The 12,967-nt window shown below is 38.5% G+C and overlaps 1 protein-coding gene across 2 annotated transcripts in view; it reads right to left on the bottom strand.

Moving 5' to 3' along the window:
- Window positions 1-12,967, bottom strand: part of OSBPL8 (oxysterol binding protein like 8) — a 99,396-nt gene that overhangs the window by 17,221 nt on the left and 69,208 nt on the right. For both annotated transcript variants that reach the window (XM_065634730.1, XM_065634739.1), the window contains 5 exons: window positions 10,897-10,977; window positions 9,925-10,026; window positions 8,484-8,687; window positions 3,966-4,050; window positions 2,647-2,818 (listed from right to left, as the gene is read on the bottom strand). In XM_065634730.1, coding sequence (XP_065490802.1) covers window positions 2,647-2,818; window positions 3,966-4,050; window positions 8,484-8,687; window positions 9,925-10,026; window positions 10,897-10,977 — 644 coding nt within the window. The remainder of the gene's footprint in view (window positions 1-2,646; window positions 2,819-3,965; window positions 4,051-8,483; window positions 8,688-9,924; window positions 10,027-10,896; window positions 10,978-12,967) is intronic.

Raw genomic sequence — 12,967 nt, 5'->3', positions numbered from 1 at the left:
TTAACACCCTTCTTAAATTATGGGGCCTGGAACTGCACACACAGCTCAAGGTGAGGCCACATCAACACCGAATACAGCAATATAATCACCTCTTCTGACGGGCTGGTGATGCTGTTTGATGCAGCCCAGGATGCAGTTTGCCCTCTGGGCTGCCAGGACACACACTGCTGGCTCACGCTGAGCTGCTGTTGACCAGCACCCCCACATCCCTTTCTGCAGAGCTGCTCTCCAGCCGCTCCTCTCCCAGTTCATACTTGTGCCTGGCCTTACTCCATCCTAGGTGCAGAATCTGGCATTTGTTCTAGTTAAATTTCATGCCGTTGGTAATTGTCCTACGCTTCAATCTATCTAGATCCGTCTGCAAGGCCTCTCGTCCCTTGAGAGGGTCAACAGCACCTTTCAGTTTGGTATCATCAGCAAACTTGCTAATGGTGCATTCAGCACTGGCATCGAGATCACTGATAAAAATACTGAACAGAACAGGTCCTAGGATTGAGCCCTGAGTAACACAAGTGGTGACTGGTCATCATCCAGATGTAGCCCCATTCACTACGTCCCTCTGAGCTATGCCCTTCTGTCAGTTCATCTAGCACATCATTAACCTGCTCATCTCACAGCTGGATAACTTGTCCAGCAAGATGCGGTGAGAGACAGTATCAAAAGCCTTACTAAAATCCAGAAAAACTACATCCACCACCTTCCCTTCACCCACTGTGCAGGTGAGTTTATCACAGAAGGATACCAAATTAGATAAACAGGACTTTCCCTTTGTGAAGCCATGTTGACTGTGCCTGATGATCGCATTGTTCTTTCAATAGCACCTGGTATGATCTTCTCCATAATTTTTCCAGGTACTGAGATTAGACTAACAGGTCTGTAGTCTCCTGGGTCTTCCCTCAAGGTCTTGTAAACTGGAATGATATCGGCCAGCTTCCAGTCAGTGGAGACCTCCCTAGACTCCGAAGACCTTTGGTACATGATCAAAAGGGGTCCTACCGTAACATCCACTAGCTCCTTCATTACTCTAGGATGAATCCCATCACACTGCATGGACTTATAAACGTTCAGCTGAGACAACTGGTCTCTTAAAATTTTAGTGCTCACAAATGCAAAGTCACTGTTCCTGCCCTTAGGTCCTTCAACTCAGAGGACCAGGCAGCCTAAGTTATACTAGTATTATTAAAGACCAAGGGGAAAAAAAAAAAGCAGCATTGAATGTCTCCGCTTTTTCTTCATCCGTGTTTTTCAGGCGATCATCTTCAACAAGTATTGGTTCAATGTTTTCTTTGGACCTCCTCATGCTATTAATGTACTTACAAAAGTTAGCTCTCGATTGAAGCTAAAATTGCTTTCACCTTTCTTCTCCCTCTCCTGCCAATCCCATTAAAAGTAGTAGGTCTGCAGGTTTTGTTGCTTATATAGTTAAGCAGATTGAACACTCTTAGAACATGCTATATCCAAAGATCTACTTAATTAAACCATTAGTCTTAATTAGACTTAACAGTTGTAACTAATTGCTGTGATTGTAATCTGGGCCAGCTGCTGATATTAAACTACTATTCATGAGTACAGATCTCCAGCTGAATTGTAGACAACAGTTCTATTGCTTCCATGAGATAAGAGAAGGAGCAAAACTGTAGCTGAGCCTGCTTGGCCATCTGGGTAGGGCCTTGAATCTGGGCTAGGGGCAATAATTTGCCTTTTCTGTGCTTTTCTCAGACTATCTATGCCAGAAAAAAATGCATTTCTTCCAGTCCAGGTCGTCTGTCTCAAATACAGGCGCGTACTCTTAACAGCAGTACAAAATTCATGCTCACCCCAAAAAGACGGATGGGCAGCTAAATCTTCATGAGTGGGAGGGATTATTTGAAATAAATTTGCATCCACCTGAAGCTACAGCAAATTGGTAGAAGATTACTAAGAGAGCACAAGCTTCAGACCCAATGATTTCAAATATATTACTAAATTTTTTAAATTTTCTAATGTGCTTGGGTACCGCAATTGAAGTGTTTGAAAACACCATTCATTCCCCCATGCTTGTTTCATAATATATTTCCACAAAAGCTTATGCTCCCAAAAATCTGTCTGAAAGTATTTATTCAAACAGAGACTTACTCAAGGGCACTCTGACATTAGGTGGTACCAGATAATTTCCCAGATAATGTCAACTTTTGTGCATTTAATTAAATATATTAACAGGGTGACTGAATCATTATTCATCCATCAGATGATTCAAAGCTGAGACATGCTGAAACCATTTAAATAATGATTGAATTATTCATTTCTTTAATCAAAGAACAGCCCAACTTTTGTCACATGTACTAAACTTACTATTTTCAGGCAAAGCTAACAAGAGAGACCAACATCAAGATACAAAAAATTAAAACTTTAACAGTTTAACTGGGTACTTAAACTTACTGATGTGATACTCAACTTTGAGTTCCTTGGGCCAAACTTGCCTGTGTATCCACTTGGATTGAAAAAAAAATTTTTTGTTTTATTCACATACAACATAAACCACAGTGCAAATAAGTCATATAAAGAGAATTCAGGAGCAAAAAGAACTGCAAGATTCTCCCTATGGAGAAGTTATCACTACAAAGTTCTGCCAAAAGGACAATCAGGTTTAGTAACTAATCCACTTACGGTAAGTTTTCTCCACTGTGCAAGTTGTTAGCACGAAGCAGACCATAGAGAGAGACATGAGTACTGTCTGCTGAAGAGTTCAAATCGTGTTCTTTACCTTCTCTAATCATTGTACGTTTAAGGAGACTTGAACATTTCAGTGCCAGCTCCAAAGCATCCATCCAACACCTGCCTAAAGACAGATTTATTATTAGATTAAAAATTAAGGATCTAACTGAACTATACAACTTCCATTTCCTAATCCCACAATCCTTTTGGCTCTGCTTACACTTCAGAGTTGTTTCACGTTACATGCATCAGATTTCATAATCTGGTGGGGACATAAAAACAACTCACAACTACCCAGCTCTGGTACAAGGGATGCTTCAGGGTAGAACAAGCAAGGTAAATCATGATTCTGTTAGAGCATATTCCAGCATTTCTTCCTTAATGCAAGTATGGTTCCACTCAGGCCCCAACCGTTAAATTCCTCAAGTTGCCCGCAGCCCTGCCCTAGTTTTGAAGACGAAGTAACTGCATCAGTTGGCAACATTTGCTCATGCAATATAATAACAGTGTGGAAAAGTGGCTATAAAGACAGCATTTAAATGCCATTTCAATATAAAATAGCGTACATGCTATTTTTTTTTTTTTTTGGTAAAAGGTAACTACACATATTTGTGTGTTCTTTCCACTCCTTATTTCGCCATTTCCGTTTATCTAATCCATTTTCCAATACAGAAGGCAAATAGAGTCCTATTTTTAAAGTCTGCAGGGGTATACCTTATTAAACAGTAAAAGGAAAGAGGATGCTAAAAAGGTTACACACCAGTCAGAAATTTTGTTTCCACATTGTAACCTTGGAAGATGGTTGCACTGATAATTGACCACCACCTTCCCAGTGACAAAGGGTGTTATGAAACTATATTTTAAGGGAATTTTTACTGCTAGAACTCTGTGCAACTGCTACACTTCATAACACGCAAGTGCTTTCATTAGGAAGAATGTCCACATTAGCAGTTCAGAAAAGAACTAGCTTGAGTATTTAAACATACATTAATACATGTAAATCTGAAATAACCCCTTCCCCCTCCCCTACCCAGCCAATGCAAGGCAACCGCAAGGAGTTCTATGACAGTTTATTCAGGTCAAAATTTTCCTTTAACAATGATGAAAAATTACCAGTACCAACACAACTGAATGCACTAACTTAAGGAGAACCTTAACAACGATGAAACTGCAATCGCAGTGATACAATAGACATGGTAAGATAACTGAAGCCATCTCTTTCTAATAAGTAATTGCTGTAACTGTGGAAAACCACTGAAACGTCTATTTACCATCTGATTCTGAAGCGGCTCGGATGATCAAATAACTGCTGGGCAATGGCTGAGTTATAGAACCAACTGCTTCACCTTTGGGACCCTTGAAATAGACAAAACAAGCAACAGCATCAGATATTTTAACTCAGTTTTACAGTTTATCATTCAATGTAATAACAAGCTGACACACTGCAGAGCTATTTACTGTCACTCAGCAACATCTAATGAAGACATGAATGGAAAGATGGACAGCCCTCTTTTACTGTATCTCTTCTTCAAAGACTTCAATCTAAGCACAGCTCCCAATTCAACCCTGCCTTAAAAAGAATGGTCTTTGGGATTCTAATATTTTTATTGTTGTTTTTTTCTTGTAAATCAGACTTGGCATAGTAACTTGGAAATGCTCTGCTGATGCTATTTATAGAAAGATGACAAAAGCATCAAAAGGAATGCCACAGGGGAGTCACCCTCACTGACCAGGGATTCCTGCAGGTGGGTGTAGAGATATCACAAGGGACAAGGTGTTCCTCTTCAGCTCAGTATTTCAGCTGAAGAGGTAAAACAGAAAGCAAGCAAACCAAAAGATCTGTCTGTGGGGTGGTTTAAGAGCGCTGATTTACAATAAATGTTGCCTAGTAGAAGACCCCACATTCGTACAACTGTCTCGTCCCTCTCCAGCCCCATTTGTTCATGATGAGAGTGAAGGTTCATCTCAGTTCCTACAAGGATGCTACAGTTCCTCGCAGAGAGACACAAGGGCAAGCCAAACCCCCTCTTCAGTGATCCACTTCATCCTTATTTTATGTGACAATGTGTTCAGTGTCTCAGCAGCATCCTGTGCTCCAGAATGGCATGACTTCTGCCTGTCTTCAGAAGACAGGTAAGTCAATTGATATTTAAATAAAATGGAAATAATTCCTCCCACCCAAACCCTACGTATTGCTATAGAAACAAACTCATCCTTTCTCCCTCCCTCCTTCCCCTTCAACCTCTCTACCTATCCAGTAGTCAAGTCCACAAAATATTTAGGTGCCTAACAGTAGGCTTGGCATCCAAATAAGAAAAAAAAAAAATAGATGATGCCCAGGTCCATAAAAGACATTTAGATGCTTAAGTCTCTCTATAAAGGGTATCAGCAGGACACCATGACATTACGTTCAACCAAAAGACATACAGAGAATGTCAAATGGCAAAGTTTAATTTTTACTGTTTCACAAATTAAAAAAAAAAATCCAAAAGACCTTTCCATTTCTCTTGAGCTTCATTTTGGAATAAAATTCTAAACAACCATTTTAGAGTCCCTTCAAAAAAAGTTTACCTATGATAACTTTAAGACAACTGGTAGGCAAAGAGGGCTGTATATTAAACATACTTGAAGCTACCATTGAAAGCTGGGTTAAGCCTGCCTAACTGATGAGTTAACACATCTTGGTCTTCAATGATTTCCCCCAGAGAAGCCTAATGAAAAGTCAGTACGAGGCTTAGAAGAGGGAACTGGAAAGCCAGCAGAAGTTTTGAGCAAAAGCAGATAAAGGCAGATATTTTAGAAGCAAGCAAATGAAACAGCCAGAACATTTCTGAGGGCAAGAGGCAAGTAAAGAGGAGTCTTGGCGGCACTTAAATATCAATACAGGCAAGCTAGTGCTGGTGTAAATGATGTTCAGAAGCTCCTGAAAAGTCAGTAAACAACAGGAACAGCAACTGAGGTGTTAGAAACCAGATTCCAAACCTCAGTCCCCCTCCAAGTGAGCACCTATGAAAAGTATTTGGTGAAGCAGCACCACAGGGATTAGGAGCTGCTGGGTAAGGAGGACCAGGAGGGACAACCCAGGCATGAGCACCCCTCAGCCAGCCCCAGGCAGGGGTGGGAGAGGTTTGGGGGGCTGCAGGGAGGGGACTGCCGCACCCGGGTGCACCGGTGCCGTGCAAAGGCCTCTGCCATCACTAGTCCTCAAAACTCTCAGGTCACAGGGCACGGGCTGAGGGCAAGACCTCTGCCCATGAGATCTCCCCTTTAGGGTTCTGCTGCGGGCACACAGGGCACACTGCTTACTCGGTACCAAACAGCTATAATTTAGAGATGAAGTGTGGGTTTGGTGTTTGGGTTTTTCTTTTTGATGCAAGAAAGCTATGCTCGCCTAGGTGCTTTGACAATACACTGAGTAAAACTGAACGAATAATTTGCAGCTAACATTTAGGTAGGTTGACTTATTCTGGAATAACTGCATGTGGATCTTGATTTCCTCTAATTGTTTACTGCTCCAAAAGCACTGGACATTTTTATTTGGTATCACCCACTGTGATTTCAAAATCAATTTTCAGTATGTTAGTGTTCTGTACAAGGGAGACATTAGTTTCCATTTGTTAGGTGACTTTATTTGAACTGTCTGTTCCTGACAGAATGATGGTACAGCTACTCCAATACAAGGTAATGGGCGAGTTAAAAAATCCACTAGATTAAAAAAAACTTTGAAGTTTACTTCCTACAGAATATTCATGCCAATAAAACTCAAATGCCATGAACATTCAGAGAAAGCGATAAAACCCGATGAGCAGTCACGCTTGACTAAATCTACTACTTAAAAATTATTTGAAGTAACTTTTCTAATTATTAATCTCAGTAAACTGAAATGGCATCAGGACTGGGCACATGAGGAAGGCAGAACCAAGTGCATCAGCTACCTGAGAGTGCAGGAGGAACATCAAAGGCCACAGCAACAGGCTTAAGAGAGCATGTGAAGTGACTGGCCACAAACTACTGCAGAAGAGAAATTGCAGCCTGCCAGAAGGACACACTATGGGAAGTGTGTTCAAGTGAGAAAATCTCCCGCAGTATTTGTACCTATGTAAATGTTTCTTGCAATGTCACCTTCCTGCACTGATTGCAAACAAGGCTCATTTTGCCTTAGACTTCAGGCTCATTCTGGTAAATCTACTCTGTTAATCAGTCAATTGCTGTGATGCCTATGAAAGTTTGCCTCAGGATAATAAATCTGTACCTAGGACATTATAATTGACTAGGTAAACAAGGTTTCAAACTTCAAGGCCTTTCATCTAATTAAATCCAGTAATTCTCAACTGCAAATAGCCAAACCAAAATGAACAAATGCCACTCCAGCTCTCAGCACATTTAGAATGGACAATATCAACTTGTTCAGGTTCAAAATTTGACCTACCTTAAAAAAGTAAAAATCTGGTGGGACATGTCCTCTAAATTCTAAATATCTAGTTAAAAAACCAAACAAATCCATTTCTCATTGCCAAGCAATAAAGAAATATAAGACTGATTCGTGATCTTCTGTAGACAGGCCACCATTTTGCAATGTATGTATACATGACCATAAATAATTAAATCACATCGACACCAAAACCTATAGCTTTGAAAAAGGATATGAAGTTTGTGTTCTGCAAAAGTGAGATCACCACTAATTAGTGAAAAGCCCTCCTAAGCAATATTAAAATAAAACTGTTCAAAAGATTTGATCTAAGTTTGTTAAATTTAGATAACATTGATAACAATAACAATTCGGAAAGACCTCAAAAAGCCATCAGGAATTATACCAGCTGACTGACTTCTCAGTCTGAGATAAGGAAGACAAAATCAATGCAGCATCTACTACAGATGTGGCAGTACAACTATATCAATTTAAGATTCAGAAGCTGTATATTGCAGAGGGCATAATTAATTTATTATGACAAGGACCCTAATATCATACAGTAATTTCATCTAAAGCAAGATGCCATTTCAGGAGATAAATATGTTCACTTGTGCTGTGCTTCTGCAGCCTCTCTTCATATGCAAACACAAAACAAGGACTACAATAGTTTGTTTACTAGAGTATAAACAATGAGTAATAGCAAACATTAAAGATTCTTATGAGAAACTGAAATAAACCTTTGCTGTGCAGAACACATTGTGCTTTTCAACACCTACAGATAAGAGCTGGTCACAATATTATGCCATGCTTGACAAAGCAGCCACACATCAGAACTGAAGGAAAACATTTATCTTCCTAAAACTGTAGCCAAAAAAGAACACAATTGTCTAACAAGTTGCAGTATAAGCTACTGTTGCACAAGGAAGTAATCTGAATTTCTGTTCTTAAAAGTACATTGAACTAGGCTGACATTTTATTACATTAATATAGGGCTGGAAGCCAAGAAATGTTTATAACATATCTTGACTCTTTCATTTTGGCAAATCACTTCCCTCCTTAATTCCTCAGATTCAACTGACATAAAATACAGCTTTATACACTCATTCCCTCCACTTACATGATTGCCAGTGACAGCATTAACTTCTTTAAAGGCATCACTCTGCACACCACACTTCTGAAGCTATTTCAGTATATAGAGCAGCATAAATCAAATACTTTTCATGATGAAGAGTAACTAGATGTTGAAGGCTTATATTCAGAATAAACAAACCATTAAAGTTACAACAGAAAATGCAGTTCAGCTTTTCATTAAGGTTGTCTTCACTCATAGCCGGCTAATGCTAGTAATTCGTTAAGAACCATATATACTACCACTAACCTTTATAGCCCATATGGACTGCTCCAAAGGATGAAAAAGTTTGAAACAAAAGCCATCTTTTTTAGAGGGCCTCTCAATGAGTTCACAAGCGTTCAGGAGCACTGTTCCTACCCACTGGCCATTTTTAGGGGTTTTGTAAACAAGCAACACTCCTGGTTTCAGTACACACCACAGCTTGGTCCAGCTTTTCAAGGTACCACGAATCTAGAAGATAAATAATTACAGTTATAGCTCACTGAAGCCAATACCAAACCCACACCTCTTAACAAAATGAAAACTGAAATTATTTATTAGCTTTTATTTCAAGCAAAGTTTAGCAGGTCTATCAAAACCAGAACCCAGGTTTATCAAAGACAATAAAAAGGTAAAATTTCAATGCTCACTTTTCCATTCTTTCTTGATGAATACTTATTCTACAAATGGGTATACACACATTCAGTTATGTCAAGTATGGCAATTCATCTGAAACCTTCATGAATTTTCCTATCTGAAACATATTTTATCACTAGCATGAAGACACAATAATCTTTGGAAACAGAGCTCCTCTGAAAACAGGGCAGACATCTGATAAGAAAAATAAGGTATTCACAAAATAACTCAGATATATCTGGATTTCTTAGATAAAAACTGTTATAACAGCTTTTAGCTTCAGTCCATATGTGAAATATAAGATCCTATTAAGTCCCTGAATTTGCATATCTGATTAGACTGCTTGCATCAATTCTGTCATTTCTAGATTTTAATTACTTGTGTGTCTGTAGGACTGAATGCCAACTTGACCTCTGAGCAATATTTTAGCCTGCTTACATTGATTTTTGCAAAAACTGAAGAAACTTTTTCCAGACAAGCTATTTCTTGGAGCTAAGTATAAAAATTGGTAACAGATCTTTTTTCTTGTACAATTTCCAAGGAATATATTTACAAGTTTAAGTACTTATATACAAATACATGTACTGTACTACTGTTGATGACACTGACTGCTGTCTTTGAGAAATTAATTCTTCACATTTTGTACCAGTATTAGAGGACAGTTAGTTCTTAAGACAGGAAAGGAAAATTACCAGAAAGAAGTACACAGAGAAATCTGTACTCAAATATGTAATGTGACTGAACCACTTTCACTATTGTTACAGATGTAAGGGAGCTTCAATTCAAAATGTAAAATAAAAGGGACAAAATAAGAACCGTAAAGCCAACCCATCTGAAGTTAATGGCTCTACACACAAGACGCAAGTGACTATGGTGACTGCAGTAAGTGGAGCTTGGTTCCTCCGTTATTCTCCTGGGATTTGAGCACAGAGAGTCTGGGATGTAATTAGGGGCTGCTGTGCTTGTAGAAAAACATTAACAGCAAGTAAAAGATTGAGCCTTTTCTATTCTAGTCAAAAAGAAGCAAGCAGCTGCTACATCTTCAGCTCTGGTTCCACAGTTGGATTCTGACCTTCAGCCAGTCAGCCATGACAATAACTGATGGGTCTGTGATTGTGCTAAGTAATTCCTTTGTGGCTCTCTTCTTTTCTTCTCTGTAATTTTTCTTTTGAACCTGTAAATAATAATAAAAAACACTTACAATGTCACAGCCATAAACCAGTAAGGAGAGCACGAAAACACAACTATCAATATAAGCTGAGGAAAAACCTGCTAAATTCAATCTGCAATCCAGATACAGAGAAGCAGATTTAAAAGACAGTATTTGACTTCAAGGTGTGAACAACTGTTTCTTGCTCTGTTTCAAGAGCAGCTACCTACCACGTAACCAATTTCAGATTCTTCTGCAATTTGCTTTTAAGACTGAGGACTTTGAAAATCAGAATCACAGGGGAAAAACAAACCAATCAACCAGCCCTCTTCCCCTCCTGGTATGAAGTCCAAAACCAAATTTGGGCCAGATTCAAATTTTCAAGTGCATTATCTGATCAGCAGTATCTATCTACCAATTACTTTCCCTCCCCAACAGCAAGATGCAGCAACATACCTCCTTCTTTCAGAGGCAAATAATTTTATGTTTCTCCTGACATGACATCTGCCAAACAGTGCAGTTTAGTCTTGTTACAACACAGGGGGAAGAAGGCAGTAGAAAAAACACAGGTACTGCATGCAGATTGTAGTTTTGGTAATTCAATTTGTCATTTCATTGCATGTCTTGAGGTCCCTGCCAACCTGAATTATTCTATAATCTTCTGAGTTATCCTATAATCTTGTGCCATTTTAAAGACTGCATTATAGAAGCCCATACTCAGGTGACAGTACAATAAGGTTTGAAGAGAATCGATACCATTACTTCTCACGACACTTAAAATATTTCATAGAGGTCTCATCACTAGTCAGCATTTTTATCTTCTTGTTAGAGAATAAGGTAAAACTATGTGAATGCATTTATAGTCCATGAGGAGTTACTTGGAAATGAATTCACCTTGAGAGATTCTTTTTTTGTAAGCTTGCTTGAAGATAAAGAGATGTCCTTCTCAGAGCCATTGAAAAGCTTGGATTCAGACTGAAATTCACAAAAAGCATAATAAACAAATGAAAATGATAGATACAAGAATATATTACTGTTGCAAGCACTTCAGAAAGTATTTCAAGTGCACAGTTATGTTTGTAAGGCTCCCATTCTCACTTATCTACTGTTTCTCCCACTTAAAAAAAAACAAACATACAACAGACAACACACAACACACACAAAAAACCCAAACTACAACTTGCAACATGAGCTGTTCACCACCTGTTTATGGAGTTTTTTTCATAAGTACTTTATGGGAAAGAAGTACAAGATTCCTGCAGAAGAAGCTGAACTATATACAGTAAATATTTAGCTCATGTAGCCTGTTACTTGGCACATCGCAGTCTTGACTAGTTAGGCGTTATTTTAGCAGAGAGAGAAAGTTATAGGAGAATCCTCATGTTTAAACACAGAAGTCATTCCCATGTTCCTGTGACATAAGAATCCCAACATCTCCATTTTTAACTTGACAGCTCCTCCGTTCGGATTGCTATAGAGGCACTTACCCCATGACCCATGACGGAAAATAAAGCCTCTTCAGTCCAGGATTCAGTGCTCTATAAATCACCAGAGTACAACTGACTACTAATGGCACTTGTTCTGCTCCTTCCTCTCCAATCCCACACTCTGATTACTTTTTGCAAGTCATCTTCAAGAAGCTCACAGCAGCGACAGACAGGGGACGAGGCTCAGGTTTGTTCACCAAACCCAAGTCTTTGTTCATGGAAGATAAAATGCTGCCTCAGCATCACATGAGTTCTCCCTCCTGCCTCTCCCCACATCTTGTGAGGTTCAAAGTTTATTCCTTGGCATCTGTTGCCTACTAGTTGAAAGGGAACTAGAGCCACAAAAGATTCGCCTTGGGATACACAGCTCTTAAAAATTAAAAAAAAAAAAAAAAAAAAGAGAGAGGAGTCTATCACAGTTATCACGTCATTCCTACTGCGACTCAGAGAACACTGAGTAGGTATCCACTACATATAAACTTCAGATAAATTATGAAGTGTTGCATTTCTTTGTGCACTGAAATATAAGCCCGACAAACCCAAAGTTCCTGTCTAGTCAAAAAAAAAAAAAAAAAAAAAAAAAAAAAATCAGTGTAACCTTCTAAAGTGTGTAAATTCAAGGACAGTTTATGAGAACTGCTTCTCAAGCTGTTCGACATTTCTGACTAGTCATTTCAAACCTCAGATTACAATGCAAAGTCTGTTCTCTGAATTTCTATTTTGGAACACTATAAAATGACATCCAAAAAATACGCAAGCTTTGAGAAAACTTACTGCAATAATAGAAACAGTGCACTTGAGCATTCTCTTTATACACAAGTTGCTCAAAACAAAGAAATAAAACTCTAAAGATTTACAAGTGAAACAAAGCAATTTAACTTTGATTCCACTTAGATACCTTTAATTCAGAATTAAGACTTTACAAGAGTCTACTTAGATAGCTTAGTGTCAAATAGGTATGTGTAATAATGGGCAAAAAGTAATTTTATCTCAAAATAATTTCAATGATAAGTAAATGTTCTCTAATTTCCATATATATCTTGGAAAACTGAAGGAAACCTCTTCGTTTTGTATTAAAGATATGCCCTTAACACTCAAAATTTAGCTTCAAGACAAGCATACAACTTGAAATTTAATTCCTCTGTCTAGAAGCCAAATGAAATACAGTACTTTAAATGTAATAACAGAAGAGGAAAAAATGCTTATCACTGTCACATAAGAAGAGGTAATGTAATCATTATGCAAGCTATAATGGAGCAACTTAAGTAAAACATTCATAAATATTCTACTTGCTCACTAACAGAAAGCTAATGCAATCTAAAGGTCATGCATATAAAAGCCCCGAACCAGTAAGAATCACAGGTTACAAAACCTCCTTTTCTCAGTATCTCAGTTTTAAAGCTCAGTAATACAACACTGAGTAAAGGTCCACATTTACCTGTCCAACGGACCACAAGACAGATCAGCGATTCGTATAT

This window comes from Caloenas nicobarica, chromosome 1 (assembly GCF_036013445.1).
Source record: "Caloenas nicobarica isolate bCalNic1 chromosome 1, bCalNic1.hap1, whole genome shotgun sequence".
Lineage (NCBI taxonomy): Eukaryota > Metazoa > Chordata > Aves > Columbiformes > Columbidae > Caloenas > Caloenas nicobarica.
The sequence above is the reverse complement of the archived record's forward strand: the minus strand, read 5'-3'. Positions and strand labels throughout refer to the sequence as shown.